This window comes from Xenopus laevis, chromosome 8L, assembly GCF_017654675.1.
Source record: "Xenopus laevis strain J_2021 chromosome 8L, Xenopus_laevis_v10.1, whole genome shotgun sequence".
In the NCBI taxonomy this organism is placed as follows: Eukaryota; Metazoa; Chordata; class Amphibia; order Anura; family Pipidae; genus Xenopus; species Xenopus laevis.
Window position 1 is genome coordinate 135,292,389 of NC_054385.1, and position 22,585 is coordinate 135,314,973.

Here is a 22,585-nt window from a genome sequence, read left to right on the forward strand (position 1 = left end):
AGGAGGGAGGAGATAGAGAAGACAGGAGATAATGAGGAGAAAGAAGTAACAACATAAGAGAGAGAAGCACAGGGATAATGAGGAGACAGAAGTAGAAACAAATAAGAGGGAGAAGCACAGGGGATAATGAGGAGAAGTAGACAAATAAGAGGAGAGAAGCACAGGAGATAATGAGGAGAAGAAGTAGACACATAGAGGAGAGAACACAGGGGATAATGAGAGAAGAAGTAGACAAAATAAGCGGAGAGAAGCACAGGAGATAATGAGGAGAAGAAGTAGACAAATAAGAAGGAAGAGCACCAGGAGATAATGAGGAGCAGAAGTAGACAAATAAGAAGGAGAGAACACAGGGGATAATGGAGGAGAAGTAGACAATAAGAGGAGAGAAGTCCAGGAGATAATGAGGAGAAGTAGACAAATAAGAGGAGAGAAGCACAGGGGATAATGAGGAGAAGTAGACAAATAAGAGAGAGAAAGCACAGGGGAATAATGAGGATTAAGAAGTAGAAAATTAAGAGGGGAGAAGCCGGGGATAAATGAGGAGAAGTAACAAATAAAGAGGAGAGACAGCACAGGGATTAATGAGGAGAAGTAGACAAATAAGAGGAGAGAAGAACAGGGGATAATGAGAGAGTAAACAATAAAGGAGAGAAGCACAGGAGATAATGAGGAGAAGAAGTAGACATAGAGGAGAAGAAGCACAGGGGATAATGAGGAGAAGACGTAGACAAATAAGAGGAGAGAAAGCAAGGGATAATTGAGGAGAAGACAGTAGAACAATAAGAGGAGAGAAGCACAGGGGATAATGAGGAGAAGAAGTAACAAATAAGAGAGAGAAGCACAGGGGATAATGAGGAGGAGAAGTGCAAATAAGAGGAGAGAAGCACAGGGAAATGAGGAGAAGAAGTAGACAATAAGAGGAGAGAAGCACAGGGGATAATGAGGAGAAGAAGTAGACAAATAAGAGGAGAGAACACAGGGATAATGAGGAGAAAAGTAGACAAATAAGAGGAGAGAAGCACAGGGGATAATGAGGAGAAGAAGTAACAAATAAGAGGAGAGAAGCACAGGGGAAATGAGGAGGAGAAGTAGACAAAATAAGAGGAGAGAACAGGGGATAATGAGGAGGAGAAGTAGACCAAATAAGAGAGAGAAGCACAGGGGATAATGAGGAGAAGAAGTAGAGCAACTAAAGGAGAGAAGCACAGGGATAATGAGGAGAAGAAGTAGACAAATAAGAGGGGAGAAGCAAAGGGGATAATGAGGAGAAGAAGTAGACAAATAGAGGAGTGAAGCAGAAACAGGGGATAATGAGAGAAGAAAGTAGAACAAATAAGAGAAGAGAAGCACAGGAGATAGAGGAGAAGTAGACAAATAGAGGAGAGAAGCACAGGGGAAGGGATAAATGAGGAGAAGTAGACAAATAAAGAGGAGGAGAAGCAACAAAGGAGATAATGAGGAGAAGTACAAATAAGAGGAGAGAAGCACAGGGGATAATGAGGAGAAGTTATGACAATAAGAGAGAGAAGCCACAGGGGAGTAATACAGGAGAAGAAGTAGACAAATAAAGAGGGAGAAGCACAGGGATAATGAGGAGAAGTAGACAAATAAGAGGCAGAGAAGCCACAGGGGATTAATAGGAGAAGAAGTAGACAATAAGAGGGAGAAGCACAGGGGATATGAGGAGAAGAAGTAGATCAAATAAGAGAGAGAAGCACAGGGATAATGAGGAAAAGAATAGAACAATAAGAAGAGAGAAGCACAGGGGATAATGAGGAGAAAGAAGTAGACAAATAGAGGAGAGAAGCCACAGGGATAAATGAGAGAAGAATAGACAATAAGAGGAAGAGAAGCACAGGAGATAATGAAGGAGAAGAAGTAGACAAATAAGAGGAGAGAGCACTAAGGGGATAATGGAGGAGAAGAACGTAGAGCAAATAGAGGGAGAAGCACAGGGGATAATGAGAGAAGAAGTAGACAAATAAAGGAGAGAAGCACAGGGATAATGAGAGAAGAAGTAGACAAATAAGAGGGAGAGAAGCCACAGGAGATAATGAGGAGAAGAAGAGAACAAATAAGAGGAAGAGAAGCACAGGGGATATGAGGAGAGAAGTAGACAAATAAGAGGGAGAAGCACAGGGATAATGAGGAGAAGAAGTAACAAATAAGAGAGAGAAGCACAGGAGATAATGAAGGAGAAGCAAGTAGACAAATAAGAGGAGAGAAGCACAGGGGAAGTAATGAGGCCGAAGAAGTAGACAAATAAGAGGAGAGAAGCACAGAGAATATGACGGAAGAAGAGTAGAAATAAGAGGAGAGAACACAGGAGATAATGAGGAGAGAAGTAGGACAAATAAGAGAGAGAATCACAGGTGATAATGAGGAGAAAGAAGTAGACAAATAAGAGGAGAGAAGCACAGGGGATAATGAGGAGAAAGAAGTAGACAAATAAGAGGAGAGAAGCACAGGATAATGAGGAGAAGAAGTAGACAAATAAAGAAGGAGAGAAGCACAGGGGAACTATGAGGAGAATGAAGTGACAAATAAAGAGGAGAGAAGCACAGGGGATAATGAGGAGAAGAAGTAGACATAATAAGAAGGGAGTAACACAGGAGATAATGAGGAGAAGAAGTAGACAAATAAGAAGGGAGAAACAGCAGGAGATAGATGAGGAGAAGAAGTAGACAAATAAAGGAGAGAAGCACAGGGGATAATGAGGAGAAGAAGTGACAAATAAGAGAGAAGCAACACAGGAATAATGAGGAGAAGTAGTAGACATAGAGAGAGAAGCACAGGGGATAAATGAGAAGAAGAATAGACAAATAAGAGGAGAGAAAGCACAGGGATAATGAGGAGAAGAAGTAGACAAATAAGAGGAGAGAAGCTACAGAGATAATGAGGATAAGAAGTAGACAAATAAGAGGAGAGAAGCAACAGGAGATAATGAGGAGAAGAAGTAAGACCAAATCAGAGGAGAGAAGCACAGGAGATAATGAGGAAAGAAAGTAGAACAAATAAGAGGAGAGAAGCAAGGGGATAATGAGGAGAAGAAGTAGACAAATAAGAGGGAGAAAAGCACAGGGGATAATGAGGAGAAGACAAAGTAGACCAAATAAGGGAGAGAAGGCAAGGGGATAAATGAGGAGAAGAAGTAGACAAATAAGAGAGAGAAGCACAGGGGATAATGAGGAGAAGAAGTAGACAAATAAGAGGGAGAAGCACAGGGGATAATGAGGAGAAGTAGACAAATAAGAGGAGAGAAGCACAGGAGATAATGAGGAGAAGAAGTAGACAAATAAGAGGAGAGAAGCACAGGGGATAATGAGGAGAAGAAGTAGACAAATAAGAGGAGAGAAGCACAGGAGATAATGAGGAGAAGAAGTAGACAAATAAGAGGGAGAAGCACAGGGGATAATGAGGAGAAGAAGTAGACAAATAAGAGGAGAGAAGCACAGGAGATAATGAGGAGAAGAAGTAGACAATAAAGAGGGAGAAAAGCACAGGGATAATGAGGAGAAGAAGTAGACAAATAAGATGTGAGAGAAGCACAGGAGAATAATGAGGAGAAGAAGTAGACAAATAAGAGGGAGAAGCACAAGGGGATAATGAGGAGCAGAAGTAGACAAATAAGAGGAGAGAAGCACAGGAAAGATAATGAGGGAGAAAGAAGTAGACAAATAAGAGGGAGAAGCACAGGGGATAATGGAAGGAGAAGAAAAGTATACAAATAAGAGGAGAGAAAGCACAGGAGATCATGAGGAGAAAGTAGACAATAAGAGGAGAGAAGCACAGGAGACCTAATGAGGAGAAAGAAGTAGACAAATAAGAGGAGAGAGCACGAGGAGACATAATGGAGGAAGAAGAATAGACAAATAAAGAGGAGAGAAAGCACAGGGGATAATGAGGAGAAGAAGTAGACAAATAAGAGGAGAGAAGCACAGGGGATAATGAGGAGAAGAAGTGAAAGAAGAGACACAAGTGGAGGAGGAAGAAGTGAAAGAAGAGACACAAGTGGAGGAGGAACAACAGTAGGAAATAAGGGGGAGAAGTAAAGTGAGGGGGGGGATGAGAAGAAACAATGACACAAAGTAGAAGGGGGGGTCGGTGACTGGGGGGGTCGGTGACTGAGTCTCGGGTGGGGGGAGGGTACAGAGACGTCACAGTGTCAGTAGGAGGAACAAATCAGTGGAATGGGAGGAGTTCCTGTCACAGTCAGTTATAGCGGAAGTGACAGGCCGGGGAGAAGTCAGTGACAGACAAGTCACATATTTGGGGTCGGACAGATTTCTGGGGCCCAGTCTGTTACTCTGAGGGACAATAACCCACTACCTGCTGCTTCTCGCGCCTCCGGTTCAGCGGTCAGACACATCCGTTCATGCGCACTGGATTCCCGTTCCGCCATCTTTCCTCTGGGCGGAAGACACTGCACTTTCGGTACCGCCATTGCGGATTGAATAGGAGAGTGGTGTGGGCGGGGCGTGTCAGTCACTTGGGTTTGTTTGTGTGAGTGGCGGCTTTAATTCTCTCTCCCGGGTCAGCAGTGTCTCTTAAATGTCTGTTATTTACTTGGACTGGGTCTGTTGTCCTGTAAAATACCAATTTGTACGAGATAATGGACCTGTATGTAGAACTGATTCTCTTCACTTAGTCTGAGATGTTTAGGCGGGAAAACTCGCATTCACCAAACCGGAAGCACCACCGACCCACATTCATTCCCTCAGGATAAACTCACCCCTAATTAATTGAGGGTATATAAGGCTGGAACCCCAAGTTCATTGAGGATATATAAGGCTGGAACCCCAAGTTCATTGAGGGTATATAAGGCTGGAACCCCAAGTTCATTGAGGGTATATAAGGCTGGAACCCCAAGTTCATTGAGGGTATATAAGGCTGGAACCCCAACTTCATTGAGGGTATATAAGGCTGGAACCCCCAACTATTGAGGGTATATAAAGGCTGGAACCCCAAGTTCATTGAGGTTATATAAGGCTGGAACCCAAGTTCATTGAGGGTATATAAGGCTGGAACCCCAAGTTCATTGAGGGTATATAAGGTGGAACCCCAAGTTCATTGAGGGTAATAAGACTGGAACCCCAAGTTCATTGAGGTATATATAAGGCTGGAACCCCAAGTTCATGAGGGTTATATAAGGCTGGAACCCCAAGTTCATTGAGGGTGTATAAGGCTGGAACCCCAAGTTCATTGAGGGTATATAAGGCTGCAACCCCAAGTTCATTGAGGGTATATAAGGCTGGAACCCCAAGTTCATTGAGGGTAAATAAGGACTGAAACCCCAAGTTCATTGAGGGATATATAAGGCTGGAACCCCAAGTTCATTGAGGGTATATAAGGCTGGAACCCCAAGTTCATTGAGGGTATATAAGGGCTGGCAACCCCAAGTTCATTGAGGGTATATAAGGCTGGAACCCCAAGTTCATTGAGGGTATATAAGGCTGGAACCCCAACTTCATTGAGGGTATATAAGGCTGGAACCCCAACTTCATTGAGGGTATATAAGGCTGGAACCCCAAGTTCATTGAGGATATATAAGACTGGAACCCCAAGTTCATTGAGGGTATATAAGGCTGGAACCCCAGGTTCATTGAGGGTATATAAGGCTGCAACCCCAAGTTCATTGAGGGTATATAAGGCTGGAACCCCAAGTTCATTGAGGGTAAATAAGACTGAAACCCCAAGTTCATTGAGGATATATAAGGCTGGAACCCCAAGTTCATTGAGGGTATATAAGGCTGGAACCCCAAGTTCATTGAGGGTGTATAAGGCTGGAACCCCAAGTTCATTGAGGGTATATAAGGCTGCAACCCCAAGTTCATTGAGGGTATATAAGGCTGGAACCCCAAGTTCATTGAGGGTAAATAAGACTGAAACCCCAAGTTCATTGAGGATATATAAGGCTGGAACCCCAAGTTCATTGAGGGTATATAAGGCTGGAACCCCAAGTTCATTGAGGGTATATAAGGCTGCAACCCCAAGTTCATTGAGGGTATATAAGGCTGGAACCCCAAGTTCATTGAGGGTATATAAGGCTGGAACCCCAACTTCATTGAGGGTATATAAGGCTGGAACCCCAACTTCATTGAGGGTATATAAGGCTGGAACCCCAAGTTCATTGAGGATATATAAGACTGGAACCCCAAGTTCATTGAGGGTATATAAGGCTGGAACCCCAAGTTCATTGAGGGTATATAAGGCTGGAACCCCAAGTTCATTGAGGGTATATAAGGCTGCAACCCCAAGTTCATTGAGGGTATATAAGGCTGGAACCCCAAGTTCATTGAGGGTAAATAAGACTGAAACCCCAAGTTCATTGAGGATATATAAGGGCTGGAACCCCAAGTTCATTGAGGTATATAAGGCTGGAACCCCAAGTTCATTGAGGGTGTATAAGGCTGGAACCCCAAGTTCATTGAGGGTATATAAGGCTGCAACCCCAAGTTCATTGAGGGTATATAAGGCTGGAACCCCAAGTTCATTGAGGGTAAATAAGACTGAAACCCCAAGTTCATTGAGGATATATAAGGCTGGAACCCCAAGTTCATTGAGGGTATATAAGGCTGGAACCCCAAGTTCATTGAGGGTGTATAAGGCTGGAACCCCAAGTTCATTGAGGGTATATAACGCTGGAACCCCAAGTTCATTGAGGGTATATAAGACTGAAACCCCAGGTTTATGCAGGGTACATAAGGATAGAGCTCCAGGTTCATTTAGGGTATATAAGGCTGTTACCCCAGGTTCCTTAAGGGTATATAGGGCTGGACCCCCATGTTCATTGAGGGTATAAAATACTGGAGCCCCAGGTTCATTGAGGGTATAAAAGGCTGGAGCCCCAGGATCAGTGAGGGTATATAAGGCTGGAACCCCAGGTTCCTTAAGGGTATATAGGGCTGGACCCCCAGGTTCATTGAGGGTATAAAAGGCTGGAACCCCAGGTTCATTGAGGGTATATAAGGCTGGAACCCCAAGTTCATTGAGGGTATATAAGGCTGGAACCCCAAGTTCATTGAGGGTGTATAAGGCTGGAACCCCAAGTTCATTGAGGGTATATAACGCTGGAACCCCAAGTTCATTGAGGGTATATAAGACTGAAACCCCAAGTTCATTGAGGGTATATAAGGCTGGAACCTCAAGGTTCCATAAGGCTGGAACCCCAGGTTTATGCAGGGTACATAAGGATAGAGCTCCAGGTTCATTTAGGGTATATAAGGCTGTTACCCCAGGTTCATTGAGGGTATAAAAGGCTGGAACCCCAGGATCAGTGAGGGTATATAAGGCTGGAACCCCAGGATCAGTGAGGGTATATAAGGCTGTTACCCCAGGTTCATTGAGGGTATAAAAGGCTGGAACCCCAGGATCAGTGAGGGTATATAAGGCTGGAACCCCAGGATCAGTGAGGGTATATAAGGCTGGAACCCCAGGTTCATTGAGGGTATAAAAGGCTGGAACCCCAGGTTCATTGAGGGTATAAAAGGCTGGAACCCCAGGATCAGTGAGGGTATAAAAGGCTGGAACCCCAGGTTCATTGAGGGTATATAAGGTGGGAACTTAGGGTTCCTATTTCTCCATTAACTGATCTCACACAGTGACTAAACAACCAGTCATGATGGAGATCTCTGGGTTAAAGTGTCAGTGCCAGACTGTCTGTGCCTAAACTGACCAATCGCACATCGGAGTATTTCCCAGCAGATTGTGCCGTGTGAAGTGAAGATGTCCAGACTATATCATATTGCCAAGTGGAGTATTTATTAATGCTGTTTCATATCAGACAACTGCCAGTTCCCTCTGCTAGTATGGACTATTAAGGCTTCAGCTGGCAGTTGGAAAAGTTACACTTAATGTGCAGCATGAGAGATGTGGGTGGTAAGATATGTGCCCACAGTCACCTGTATTTATTTAGCTTGGCTTTCATGTCGTACAGTTATGAGCAATACAATTACAATTGGGCAGATCAACATTATAACAGGGATCTGCGCTTTGGCTTCTCACAAGTGCCAGAAAGTTCCTCAGTCTGCTTGCCCAGACGTGGCATACTCAGTCTGTTCCCTGGTGACTGCCCATGTGGTGCCATTGTGGCTTCCTGGCTCTTTACATACTTACAGCCCTGCCACATTTGGCTTCTTTTTGTATCTTCATCAATATTGTTTCCTTTACTTGATACTTCCAAAGAATTTAGAGCAATAACACAACTGTGAGGTCTACTCCCTCCTGGCTTTTGTGCAAATGTTTGACAATGCAGAGTAACATCTTCCTTGGGGGTGTCCAGAACATGCTGGGATTCCCCAACACTGTATGTCTGCATTCTCCTGATGGGATATTGGGACATCTTCCTTTCTCTAGCTTGGGCTACTGCTGTGTCAAATGAAATGCTCCCCCCGCTTCTCCAGCTGGAACGCTTCTTTCCTTGGGGAGACTGACTACAAAGATTCCCTTCTTCTACAGTAGCAATACTGTCTGACTTCTGGCTTCCCGAGTCCTTAGATATATTACTTGCCGGGCTAACATGAATTTTACTTTTGAGGGCAGGGGGTAGCTTTGCAAATTGTGGTTTTGGTGGCACAACAGGAACAGCTTTCACCTGGTGGACTTTATGAGGAGTAGTACTTTGTTTCATTGAGACACTTCCATCAGGGAAAACTGCAGGTATTAATTTATTTTCTGTCTTCTGTGGTTGGGTAACTTGCATAGATACACTGGTGTCCTGGGCAGAACATGTAGGCAAGTCTTTGTTCTGCTTGTGATCACTGCCCTCTTCTGGTTGGACTGAATCGGTTGGATCTGTTAGTAGAACATGCTCTGAAGCTGGTCTGTCTGTTAGTAAAACTTTCTTTGAAGCTGGTGAATCTGTTAATAGATCATCCTCTGAAGCTGGTGACCTTGTTAATAGAACATTATCTGAAGCTGGTGGCTCTGTTAGTAGAACATTATCTGAAGCTGGTGGCTCTGTTAGTAGAACATTATCTGATGCTGGTGAATCTGTTAATAGAACATCCTCTGAAGCTGGTGACCTTGTTAATAGAACATTATCTGAATCTGTTGACTCTGTTAGTAGAATATTCTCTGAAACTAGTATGTCTGTCTGTAGAACATTATCTGAAGCTGTTGAATCTGTTAGTAGAACATTCTCTGAAACTGGTGAATCTGTTAATAGAACATCCTGTGAAGCTGGTGACCCTGTTAATAGAACATTCTCCGAAGCGGATGTATCTGTTAGTATAAAATTCTCTGAAGCTAGTGTATCTGTTAGCAGAACATTCTCTGAAGCTGATGTATCTTTTAGTGGAACATTCTCCAAAATTGGTGTGTCTGTTAGTGGAACATTCTCTGAAGCTGGTGTTACACAGTCAGTAAGTGGAATAGTATCAGCACTGGTTCCATCACAGTCAGTAGAGCACTCCTGGTCATTGCTATGCCCTTGCTGGATATCCAGAATTAACATTTTTATATCTAAACCTTGAACTGGTGTTGAGACTTGTGTATCATGAGTGGTCTTGAGACCAAGATTCAAAAGATGTAGGTTGGCCTTTGGTAAACTGTTATGTAACATGGATTCTGATTTCAAAACATGTTCTGTAGAACCTTCATGTTGCTGTAAATGATGTTTGGGCTGGTGTCTTTCTGAAGCAGCATTAGTCTCAGGGAGTACTGAGGAGTCTCCCATACTATCTTGCAAGGCTTCTGTGCTAATGTTTATAGTATGCTGCAGAGGCTCTAATTCCAATGGTGTAGCTTTAATGACTTCACAATCAGAATCAGTGGTTACATTCTGGGAACAACTTTCACCCAATTCAGTTTCATTTCTCAGCGAGTCTTTTGAATTTTCCACCACAAACATTGTGCCTGATTCATGGACAAGAGGGCTGAGTTCATCATAAGCACTCAGAAAAATGTCATCCGAATTGTTGTCCATGTCTTCTGAAATCTCTAAAATATCCAAGCAATCTGCTGGCATGGAGTACATATCTTCATTGTCCTCTGTAGAGAGGTCGTCTGGCGGAGGCTCCACCGAAAATTCCTCTGTCTGTTAATGAAAAAGAAAATGGGACGTTCAGGATGGGGTAGATTGTTGGCTCTGACCATTGACATAATATAGAAGAAACCCGCTTATTTACAGACCTGTGAAGAAGCATTTGGCGGGGAGCCCAAACCTGAAAATCCATTTGGTTTTCTAACCATTACGTACTACACAACATGGAACCAAAGCCGGGTATTGGGACTTACGAACTTGGACTGAAAGTTCTGGGTTCTGAAATGCTCATATGCCTCTCTCATCTTTGAGTGTGACTTTATTGGGTTTCTTAAGAAATGATATACAGTACCACACTATGGGTTTGTGGCCCTCTTTATGGGGCAAATTCACTAAGATCCGAAGTTGCGCCAGCGTCAGCTTCACCACAGGCGTAGTTTTACCAGCGCTTCACAAATTTACTAAAATGCAAAGTTGCGCTCAGGGAGGCGAACGGTAGCGAAGTTGCGCTACCGTTACTTCATCAGGCAAAGCAAAGTTACGCTAGCGATGCCTAATTTGCATACGGCGCAAAGTTTAAATATAATGGACGTATATGCTGCAGCAACTACATTACACTACGCAAGCTCAGGAAACCTTTAGAAAATAAAATATAGGTGTTCTGTTGCCCTACACATGTGCCCACTGTATCGTTCAGTTGCCATATGTTAGGAAATGTAGGGGGGAAGGAGGGTACCCCCAAAAAAAGTACGCTATTTTTCATACTATCACCCTTAAAAAACTATCACCCTTAAAAAAAGTCGCCAACGTTTTTTGGGACTTAGAAAAAATTTCAACTACGGTATTTTTTTACAAACTCCTATCTATTGTATTGAACTTCGCCTGGTCTGACCTGGCAAAGTAAAGTTTGGTGCAAGAGGTAACGTTCAGTAAAATGCGCAAGTTAGTGAATTAGCGTAGTTACGTCCCATCGCCATAGCGCAACATCATCTGGCGTAAGGGTGCGAAGTAACGAAATTACTTCACGCTGGCGAATTTGCGCTATCTTTAGCCGCTTCATGCTTTAGTAAATTTGCCCCTATATGTTTTATATTCTAGACCAGTGAAGAAGCTTGCAATGCATTGTGGGGGCAGGCATGGCTGCAGAAGAGCTGACCTGCTCAAGAGGAATAACTCATATCCTTATCACTGAAGACCTGACAGGAAGACGACTCAACTTAAACCTTTGATCAATGTCCCTTAAGTTAGCCTTTCTCTAGTAAAAAAATTCACAAGTGCTGGCCCTCCAAACAGGGTTCAAGCCCAGTGATAGAGGGCCCAAAAGGAAGAAGAGTTAGAATGAGCCTGAAGCTGATGAGTTCATTGTTGACCTAGACATTCATGGAACTGTAACAAGATGGCAATGATGATACAGCAATGTTTTCATAAATCTCTCACTGTGTTATGGGCTAAGGAATCTCCTCTCCAAACACTGACTCATAAACTGAACCTAAAATACACTAGTCTGAAAGCTTTAATATTGCTTTTTAAGCATTTAAGGGACACTTTACAGAAACTGAAATAATCTTGACATTCAGGAGGTTTTATATTCTTATGGATTTATTCAAGGTTGTAGATCTAGAGGTTTTATATTCTTATGGATTTATTGAGGGTTGTAGATCTAGAGGTTTTATATTCTTATGGATTTATTCAAGGTTGTAGATCTAGAGGTTTTATATTCTTATGGATTTATTGAGGGTTGTAGATCTAGAGGTTTTATATTCTTATGGATTTATTGAGGGTTGTAGATCTAGAGGTTTTATATTCTTATGGATTTATTGAGGGTTGTAGATCTAGAGGTTTTATATTCTTATGGATTTATTGAGGGTTGTAAATCTAGAGGTTTTATATTCTTATGGATTTATTGAGGGTTGTAGATCTAGAGGTTTTATATTCTTATGGATTTATTGAGGGTTGTAGATCTAGAGGTTTTATATTCTTATGGATTTATTGAGGGTTGTAGATCTAGAGGTTTTATATTCTTATGGATTTATTGAGGGTTGTAAATCTAGAGGTTTTATATTTTTATGGATTTATTGAGGGTTGTAAATCTAGAGGTGCAATGAAGAGTTGACTGATCACACCATTGATAATGTGCAGCAGCAGCTGAACCTATAGGGCAGGTCATACATATAAGTATGAGCAGCAGCTAAACCTATAGGGCACCACTGATGTGATCGTTGGTCGAAGGAAAGATTGTTTGTTTTCACTACAATCTTTAAGAGGTGAATCATCAGAATCAGCAGTAACCAAAAGCCTTTGAAGGCGCCTGATAAAAAATGTCCGTCTTGGCTGATGAAACAACTGATATCAAAGTCTTTTGCCAATATCGGTCGCCTCAACTGCCACCATACATGCAGGTTGTTTCCTACGCCAATATCTGCGCATATGGCTACCTTAAATATGAGAAACCTAAATAAACCTATAGGACAGGTACGATACCAGAATGTTATGACTAAGTATACAGGTGTGTATGATTTTATAAATGTTTTCAATAAAAGCTTTGTTGTAGATGGGTGAATTGTTGCCTTTTGGAATGTTGGGAAGCCAACAGGTGGCCGACTTACCTGCTTGCAGTATGTAATCATGTCAGTCATATACACACATCGAAGTTCCTCCTCCCCTGGAACCCAACGAGAATCATATCCCAGAAAGTCCTCGTCAGCATCCAATGCACTGCTCTCTGGGCTCATATCTTGGTTGTCCAAAAATGAAAATGAGTCTTGAACTTCAAGAGAAATTCGTTTTTTCTCTGTGTCTGGATCCTGCTTGTCCGTAGTAGCTGTATGTAGAAATCATGTATCAGGATAGTGTCACATATATATGCACTTAATTCTGTAATGGCCAATACACTGGGCAACTCTCAGCCAATCAGGGTATTTGAATATTCTGAATGAAAATGTGCTGTGTCTAGTTGGGGCAGTAAGATGTGTGACATGGGGATCCAACTCCTGATTTATTAACTCTGGGCTGAACACTAAATCCAGCTCCATGGATTAAAGATTTGCAAGCCTTCTGCGTTTCCACAATGCAATAATGGCAATTCTCTTCAGTTTCAGCTATTCACTATTGCCTTCAGTGTGCACCATATTTGTGCACTAGAATATAGGGAATACTTATAATGACTATATTTATTTACAGTATATATTATATTTATATTACTTGAGTCTTGTTTAAGGGATTTTTAGGGCTCAGATCCAATAACTACATATGAACACTGAATATTCTACTTACCAAGTGGACAACCGTTTTCTTTGGCATTTGGAGATCCAATACTTGGGTCCACTTGGTTCCTTTCAGTGATTAGCCCAGGGTGCCTGATACCTGATTTCTCTTGCACCGGATTAAGGCTTCTGTCAGAGTTATCAGACAATTTGACTTCATTCATATCAAGGCTACCATCAGTTTCCATACATTCTCTTACTTTATCAGGCATCAGTGTGTCCAATTTCACATCACTTATTAGAAGTCCAATGTCATTCAGCATGTCTGATTTCTCTTTATTGTTCTCTTCAGCGTCTGCGTTGGGTTTTACAAGCTTTGCTTGAGGTGGGCTTTCCTCTTCTGAAGAAATCTTCTCAGAACTTCTGTGCAACACAGGATTTATGAGACTTGGACACTCCATACCTCTGGTCAGACGGGACAAGTTTGAAGTGATATGTCGAGGTAGAGTAACAGAAAATGGCTCTGAGATATGGACTCCTAAACATTTCTCTGCTCGATTCTGAGCACTTTTAGGGGATCTTCCCTGTGGGCTTACCACTATGGATGACCTTCCTGGTTTTGGTGTTGTTGGTTCAGACTTAGATTCTTCTTCATATTCTGTTTGATGACATGTCTCCAGTTGGATGGGCTGTTCCCCTGAAAATGTATAGTCATTACCTGGTTTAGTCCCAAAACTATCCCTGCGCAAGGGGATTACACTTTTAGGAGATCTGCTTCTCACCAGGCTTCTGTTCTCAGAATCAATTGCTGTGAACACAAAATGAGTTGGCTTAGAGGAAAATGCTTTTTGCATTGTATTCCTTGTCATCTTATATTAGGTCTTCCCCCTAAGTTCAGTATCTATTTCTAGGTCACTATTTTAGAATAAAAGCACATATTGTGTTTATCTCTGTTTGAAATGAAGCCAAAATATAAGGGAGCTCTTATCTGTGTGCAGAATAGCAGTTAAAATTATTTCAACTGAAAGTCTATTCTTCTCTTGGTAATACAAATACTAACTGCAAATATTTTAGTCCAAAATAATTATGTTCAGTCAAATGGAAAACAAATGGCATTGACTGCTTTTGTGAAATTCTTGTGGACCTTTTTAGGTACAATAACCCTAAGCCTATCTTTATTCTTGTAACCAGGCCATAAAATACTACTTACCTAAATAATGCCATCTTGGAACAGTAACAAATAATAATAGAAATACAAGGAATCACCTTTGTTGGTGGCATGTAAGTGTCTGGGGGTGATACTAGCCATGTCTCCTTTTATATAGTCCTTGAACATCAACTTCTCTGGCAGGTGTATGTGTCCCAGGGCAAGTTTTCTTCCATATGGTCCATTCATGTCGATTTCTCTGGTCGTGTGTAGTTATACCAGTCTGATACTGAGCAGGCCTTCTTTCATATGTTCCATAATTATCACCTTTGATGGTGGGACAGAGATGCCCTTTTCTGATACTGACCAGGTTTCCTCCATATGATCCATGTATGTCATTTTCTCTGGTGGGATGTGGACTTCATGTCTGTTACTAGATAAGTCTGCTTCTGTTGGACTCTACATGTCACCTCTTCTTATGGGACAAGGTTTTTCTAGTGTGGCTGGCTAGATCTCCTTCCATAGCGTTGCCAAATGATATCTTCTCTTGTGGGACATGTCATATCTGATACTGGCCACCTTCTGTGGTTTGATACTTTTCTCTAGTAGGTAGGCATTCAAGTCTGATACTGGTCAGTCTTCAATATATAAACTAATCTGTACATTTTCCCCAGCACACCAAATAGATTTCCTTACACTTGCCCTCATACAGATTCCAGCATCTTTAAAGCAGAACTTACCTGTCTTAAAGGGGGTCTTCACAAAATAGACCTTAATATTGTGCAATAGAGTAAAATGCGGAGTCCATTCATCAAAAATGTATCTCTTTAATTCTGACTGTTGAAGCAATGTAGTATAAGTCAGTTCTTTTGTAGGTCTGTTAACTGGCTTCTGCTACATGGTTTCAAGAGTCAGACCAACAGTGCAGAAAACAGAAAGGAACAGAGAGGTACTGCTTAAATTCACAATATAAATGATAAATGTTTATTAGAAAATTGCTTGGAATTCCAGTACATTATGTAAAAAAATTTTTTTGGGTAGAGTCTCCCTATAATGAATTATGAAATAACTAGAAATACAGTGTATGAGCATGAAAATGAACATGAAAATAACATATCGAATGTACTTAGCTAGTTAAATCCAGATGTGGGAGTTTTAACTTACCTTCCGATGCATAAGGCACAGAACTAAGGGAGTCCATGCTTTTTGCTGGTCGAAGACTCACTTTGTCTGTTTTGTCTTTAGCGAAAGGGAAGAAAAACCTCTATGAGAAAGTGTTCTGCCAATAAACTTACTATTATTAAAGCACCAACATATTCCATAGCGCTCAGCAATATACTGAACTATACAGGTGGTAAAGAGGTCCCTGCTCAACAGAGCTTACAATCTAAAGGAAGGGGGAGTGGGACACAAGGTGTGGGGCAGATTTGGTGTAATACACTGGCCACTATTGGGGTGGAAATGAAATGAATCAGATTATGTGGTGCTATTTATTTCTCTTGCTTCTTTCAGGTGCTGAAGCATTTGAGTGTCACTGGGTAAGTGAGAAACCATCCTGCTTCTTCTAGGCTCTACCAACCACTGTATTGGACTTTATGGGCCTCGCTGCTCTCACGGGCCCACAGCACATGCTCAGTTGCCTTTGTACCAATGTAAGTGGACACTCACCAATGCACTACTGATGTACTGATTGTGATAGTACTGGAGAGTCTGGAAAAAGCTTAATTTTCTGATACACTTCAAGGGTTAGGTATACACATGTTTAAGGGTATCACCATAGACTGGCATGGTGCATGGTTCTGTTATTGGCTTATTCTCTGACTGGGCTGGTTCCCTGTATAAGTCCTAGACTGGAGGGATTTGCTTGGTGGATCCCTTCCATGTGGATCAATTTGTGCCCTAAGGATTTACCTGTTGTGGATTTACCTGTTGGAGGCCTCCTTTCCTTTCTATCCCAGACTTGTGCCATGTATGAGTGTCATGACATTAATGATGTGGCCCTTTGGCACCAAGTTCAAAATAAAACTGCATTTTGACTCCTACTCAATATTAGTTCTTTGTTTTGTTAATAATTTCTACAATTTTTGATTTCGCAATTTCTGACTTTCTAGCCTGGTTCTGACCATTCTGCTTGCATACTGTGTTATTGGACTCTCCTTCCTTCCTTCCTTCCTTCCTTCCTTCCTTCCTTCCTTCCAGTCCAGACTTCTACCGACAGAGGGGAAAGTGAAGTACCTGGATCCAGTGTTAGATACACAACAACCCTAGTGCCAGTCCTTGCACCCCCTCCCTCATCGCTCACACACACAAACATGCACACACTTTGATGAAGAGGGGGGTAGAGGTACAAGACATAAAGGTGGGACAAGCGATTGGACAAGGAGAAGGCAACTGATATGGTACATATCTAGCGCTCCCCCTGAAGACACATGCCTACCTACTTACCCCTAGTTCCGGCTCTGACCAACCCTCAGGTTGCGCCATTTATTTACTCACCCCCATATCCACCCATCAATACAATACTGTGCTGAGCCAAATACAACAAATGACAGGGCATGATGCCTGTATGCTGAGAATAAGGTGGGTACCTGAGTCTTTCTCATCCTGCTTGTTTGCTTTGCGCTTGGAATCATTGTTGGATCGGCCAAGGTTGAAAATGGATTTCCATTTCTTTGCTTTCAAGGAACCCTTCCGCCTGTGCACATAAATTGAATCGTTATTGATACCTCAGAGACAACGCAGCCTGATATATATATATATATATATATATATATAGAAAATCCAAAAATACGGATGCACACAGGTATTTCCAAAATAGTTAAAAAACTTACATTTTATTCAGTACATTTAAAAAAGCAGGTCGACGTTTCGGTCTGTATCTAAGACCATTTTCAAGACCATTTTTGTATATATATATATATATATATATACTTCTAGATTCTATTGCCACCACCCTTGTACAGATTGCTACCTACCAAGCATGAGATCCTTCCCCCACCTTCTTAAGTCTCATGAAATGAAGATATCTGAAAAGTTCCTGTCATTAAAGGAGGTTCACTAATGGCTAATGAAATCAGAAAAATACTGAAGCCATTGTACAACATTGGCTTTGGCAGGAGAATGAGATGGCAGCTCTGTTCCTGTGGATCTAGACTAACTCAGGGAGATGTCAGAAGGTCCTAGTTCCTCCTATGTTCCTTTGGATCCATATTAGCTTTAGTTTAGGCACTAAACAGTTAGGTTGTGCTATAAGAACTGCCCCACCCCCCACACACACAAACTAGCAGCCCATGTACTGACATACATGACATATGAAACAGGTAGTTACTTGTGATCAGAAAGCTCAATGATGGTGTGATAAGGGCGCATCTGCGGGGGCCCATCTCCCTGGTGTAGCACGCTTGGTATGTTATAGGTCAGGGAGCGGAAATAATCCTCACGAACACAAGATGGTGAATTGAGATTTGTTATGGAGCACTGGTCACTTCCTACACCCAAAGACAAACGACCAGTGTTAGTAGGTGCAGCCAGCAAGCAACATACTTACTGTATATATTGATTAAACTTTAACACAAGTGCTGAAGAGCTGCACTGCTGTCACGGGCATTTTGTATAGACCAGCAAGATGCTACACCTTGTTACCAGCCTTTTGTTATTGCTTCTATAACAAGATGGCGACACACAACACAAGTGCTCATACTTCTGCTCCTCAACCCTACGCTGAGTTATTATTGACATGTATTGAGAAAGCACTGCTGCGCTGTACAATAATATTTATCTATAACCTGGACGAATAATCTATATGTCCCTATGGCAGAAGCCTTGGGGACATTATTAGAAGGGTGCAGTTTTATTATAATGTCTGCACCCCTTTTCACATATATTCCCCACTAGCATCCACCCCCACATACTTGTCTTATTTGGATTATGGGTGACCCTTGCCATGCTGGGAGTGAGTCTGTGCAGAATAGCTAAAGGGGGGGAAGTGATTTTAGAGGGGTAGGGAGGGAGAAGTGGAGTTGGGCCTAGGACTCACCTGGATCTGGGGAAATTCTAGATAAACCCTGTCAGTTGCAGGCACTCTCCATTTTATAACCATGCTTAAAATAGTGCCACCTTGTACCCACTGCTAGATAAAATAAACAGAGAAAGATATCACATGGTTCCTTGGCTGATTGATATATATATATATATATATGCTGTGTCATGGCCTGCAGGTCACACAATCTGGTCTGACTACCCATTGCATTGGACACATTAGTGGGCATCCCTACTGTCAGACAAAATGTAGCTTAGAAGAATATTGGTGCTATGAGATCAGAAGAGTTAGCCTACTCCCTCATCACTGGTCCGTGTGGCTATACTGACTGAAGGGCATGTGTTACAATCCACCCAAAGAGAGCAGAAGGCAGACATTATCCTGTTCTGAACATGCCCAACATGTGTGGGGACCCTAACAGAGAGACTGACGCATGGGACACAGCTTTCCAGTTTAAACCCCCTGTTTAAGGGCCATTATTTCTTCCAAAATGAGCTTATTTCAACAAGTTTTGTGATATTATTGTATTAGCAGTGGATGTGCCTTCTCCAAATGGATGTTAGTAGCCAATTAAAGAGCTACCAAAATGTTCTGTACTGGATTGTACAGAGGTAGGGAAAAAAGCTCTCAAAATCACCCGAATTTTCAGCTGTAGTGGAGAAAATTCCTTCCTGATTCCAAAAAGTACTTTTTTGGGGATCCATTGCTATTGAATGTTTAACAAGTCATAATTATAAGGCACTTTCTTGGTGGAAAAGCAAAGGAACCTTCTATATCTTTTCTGGTGTGTTACCTGCCATTCACTGGGCCTTACTTTGTGCCCTTCCATCCTGCCTCCCCTCACAGTTTATACATCTCCCTCTCCTATATGATATATTTACCACCTTTTTTCCTCTTGGAACTGTTCCTAAAACTAACCACACAACCAACTTTTCTGTGTTCTTTCAGATCCCTATACTGGCTCCTTGTTTCCTCCAGGACTAAGTGAATTATGCACTTGGGCCTCCACTTCTTGCAGCAATACAGTCATTGTTTGTTCTTTCATCTACCCACTGTTCCTTCATTCTCCATTCAAGCTCTTCCTGGTATTAGAGCTATGGATGATGCATCTCCAGGAATCCTATCGGCTTCATCTGGAACAGTTATATGGCCATTCCTATGTTTTCCTACACAACCATCGCTCCCTAGTTCCTCTTACAATTTAAGCAATGCTTAGTAGAGTTTTGTATGGGCATAGCAAGTGCCTACCAGCCAGAGGCATGTCCCCAAACAGCTGCTCCACATGATTTAGAATGAACTCCACTACAATGGATTGGATTCGGACCTCCATGAATGCCGCTGTGCCATTAAAGCCAGATGATTCAATATCCTTAGATCTGCAGAGAGGAACATCTGAATATTGTAACTCATTCTTCTAAGAACATTTTTGTCATCAGATAAATGTTACCCAGAGGAAATGTTCCAGGGTCAATGGTATAAAGTATTATTAGGTTGAGCAGATAGATTAGGTTATTAATGGGTGGGGATGTGGTTCAATGGTTAATTGCACAGAGAATGGCATGGACACTTTCACTATCAAGCAGAAGGACTGGGAAGAATCTTACCTGAGCAGGTTAGGGGCCCATACTATAGCCAAGTTGCGTGCATGCATGTTGGTTTGAGAGCTGAAGGAAGCCATGCGCAGCAGATGCCTCATTAGATACTCCAGAGTCCTGCAGGGAAATATAGAAAATAAAAACTTGTCAGTACCCTAGTCTACCACTTACTAGACACAGTCAGGTCCGGACTGAGAATTAAAATAGGCCCTGGCATTTCAGGTACACAGAGGCCCAATCAGCCCACAAAGAGGCCCAAACAGCCCACTAAATAGTGACTTTCTATGGCACCTTATAGCAGCCCCTCTGGCATTTGCCAGAACCCACAGATTGCCAGTCCGGGCCTGGACACAGTCATGGTAGCATGCACAACTGCTTGTATACCATAGCAATCACAAAGCAGTTTGGAAATCAGAATGGAACATGAACAGATGAGCAGTGTCCGACTGGGACACCAGGGGCCACCAAAAGACCTTAGACCAGGGGCCACTCTCAGTATTATTATTCTTCCTCTCCTCACACAACCTCTATTCTCCTAGTCTCTTTTCTTTACAGACTATAATCTATTATTTTAACTATTTAGTCTCTTTATTCTCATAGAACTAGGTTATGGCCATGAACTATGTCAAATGTTTTGAAGCATGAGGGGCCACTAACACCTGGGCCCCCCGGGAGTTTTCCTGGTATCCCTGTGGGCCAGTCCGACACTGCAGATGAGTGCCTAAAATAATATAATAATATATAACAATAGAACTCAAGTCTCCAACTTAATCTGTTTTAGGCTGAGGGTGCACAGCGGGTTGGCTCTGTGTTGCAGGCTGAGAAAACTGCGGCTCTGCTTTGGTGCAGGTATATTAAATTGTCTGCTCAGCCTTATGGTTGTTGTGGTCAGTGACCCCCAATAATCTGAGAACATTTTCAGTTGCTTAAGTGAATGCGGTTATTTTAGCACAGGGCCATCTATAACACCATTAATGCCTATCCAAAAATGTATTAATAAAATCCCAGCTATTTAGAAGCACCGTAGACAAACCTACTGTAGTACCAAGCGTGTGTGATCAACCTTGTTACTTTGAAATAACTGTATTTCTTGCTGGGAATGAATATTGCAGCTCTTATTACCTGTAATGTGGGTGTGGAAGGTCCTTCAGCACCTCCTTAATCTTTACAAGCCGTTGTTCCTCCAGCTGGATTGCCACAGCCTCCTGTATTGGGAGAGGCAGTGTCAGTAATAGCAAAGTGATTGGCAATCAGGTGCTGGGTAAGGGGTGCCATTGCTTTTTAAGGTTCCCACCATTTCTAGGGTTTTCATTCAGCAAGAACTTCAGCAGCTCTATATAGTTCTAGGTAGCACTTATTGAGGAGCAGCAGCTTGGTCCTCATGGCAAATCAAACATTCCAGTCTAATTGTCTTAGTGAGACGGAACAGCCATTTATTAGGGGTCCAAAAGTAAATTCGAATTTCGAGTGTAGAGGTCCCGGTGAGTCCCTAATTAATGAGCAATTTCAGTATATCCAAAATGTTGGGACCCTAAATGAAATTTACTCTGGGGCCCAGTAACATCTACTGTAGCTTCACCACTGGTTCAAACAGCTCCCGCTCAGGTCCCTTTATGAGTAATGTCCTCTGTACCATCTTGCTATGATATAATGTACAAATGGGGAGAGGGAGTCACACAGTACTTACAGCAAATTTATCATACAGCTGATAGGTCAGCAGCGGGTTGGGCAACTCCCTGAAATAGGCTTTGCACAAAGAGCTGACGCAGTGCACATCTTGTAGGTAGGTGTCCTTACTCAGGTCTGGCTGGCGATCCATAGCAAACTCCTGTCTGAGAAAGGTGCACGGGTTATGAGTATTAGCATCTGAGTAATTCATGATGGGCAGTAACAAATACGATGATAAAATATATGTGTGTTTATATATTGTGGGTGGTGCCACAAGAGTCACAGATCCTATTAAAGGTGCCAGTCAACTCAGAGAGATTGTTACATTATTAAACAAGTGAAACCATTTGGTACATTATAATGCCCCATAAATGGCACCTCCTCTAGCCTTCATCAACACTCACTTTCTCTAGCCTTCATCAGTCCTCATCTCCTCTAGCCTTCATCAACACTTACCTCCTCTAGCCTTCATCAACACTTACCTCCTCTAGCCTTCATCAATCCTCACCTCCTCTAGCCTTCATCAACACTTACCTCTTCTAGCCTTCATCATTTGTCACTTCCCCTAGCCTTCATCGTGTAACATTTGGTATCCCAAACCCAGAACAAACTCCAAGGTTCCGGTCTCAGCTCGCTTTTCCATCTATAGCAGTCACCTTTGGCTTGAGGTGGAGCCCTCCACTACTCAGGTGCCCCAGGTCTTATTGCAGGAGAACCAAGGAGAGAGAGTTCTGTGCAAGCACAGGAACCAAACGTGTGCAGATAGGAAGGGGGAGCAGTTAGGGGAGTCAATGAACAGACTGGGCCAACACCAAACGGGCAATGTGGTACCAAAACAGGCAACAGGAACAAAGTCGCAGTCACAGGCCCAGATCATACACAGAGAAGAAGCGCAGTAGTGAATCGGAATCAGAAGAATAGTCAAACAGGCCAGGGTCAGCTCATGCAGCA

General features: G+C 42.4%; 2 protein-coding genes across 2 annotated transcripts in view; both read right to left on the minus strand.

The window, feature by feature from the left end:
• The window catches only part of LOC108699494 (upstream stimulatory factor 1), a 36,361-nt gene extending 31,870 nt beyond the window's left edge, over window positions 1-4,491 (minus strand). Inside the window, 1 exon segment of the mRNA XM_041573876.1 lies at window positions 4,330-4,491. The gene's annotated coding sequence lies outside the window, so the exon portion shown is untranslated.
• Window positions 4,492-7,742: 3,251 nt separating this feature from the next.
• The window catches only part of arhgap30.L (Rho GTPase activating protein 30 L homeolog), a 36,496-nt gene continuing 21,653 nt past the window's right edge, over window positions 7,743-22,585 (minus strand). Inside the window, exons 3-12 of the mRNA XM_018231595.2 lie at window positions 21,654-21,798; window positions 21,089-21,171; window positions 19,976-20,083; window positions 19,620-19,747; window positions 17,661-17,820; window positions 16,921-17,027; window positions 15,497-15,571; window positions 13,256-13,993; window positions 12,589-12,803; window positions 7,743-10,036 (exon numbers count right to left, since the gene is read on the minus strand). Of these exons, the coding sequence (XP_018087084.1) occupies window positions 7,973-10,036; window positions 12,589-12,803; window positions 13,256-13,993; window positions 15,497-15,571; window positions 16,921-17,027; window positions 17,661-17,820; window positions 19,620-19,747; window positions 19,976-20,083; window positions 21,089-21,171; window positions 21,654-21,798 (3,823 nt within the window). The 3' untranslated portion in view covers window positions 7,743-7,972. The remainder of the gene's footprint in view (window positions 10,037-12,588; window positions 12,804-13,255; window positions 13,994-15,496; window positions 15,572-16,920; window positions 17,028-17,660; window positions 17,821-19,619; window positions 19,748-19,975; window positions 20,084-21,088; window positions 21,172-21,653; window positions 21,799-22,585) is intronic.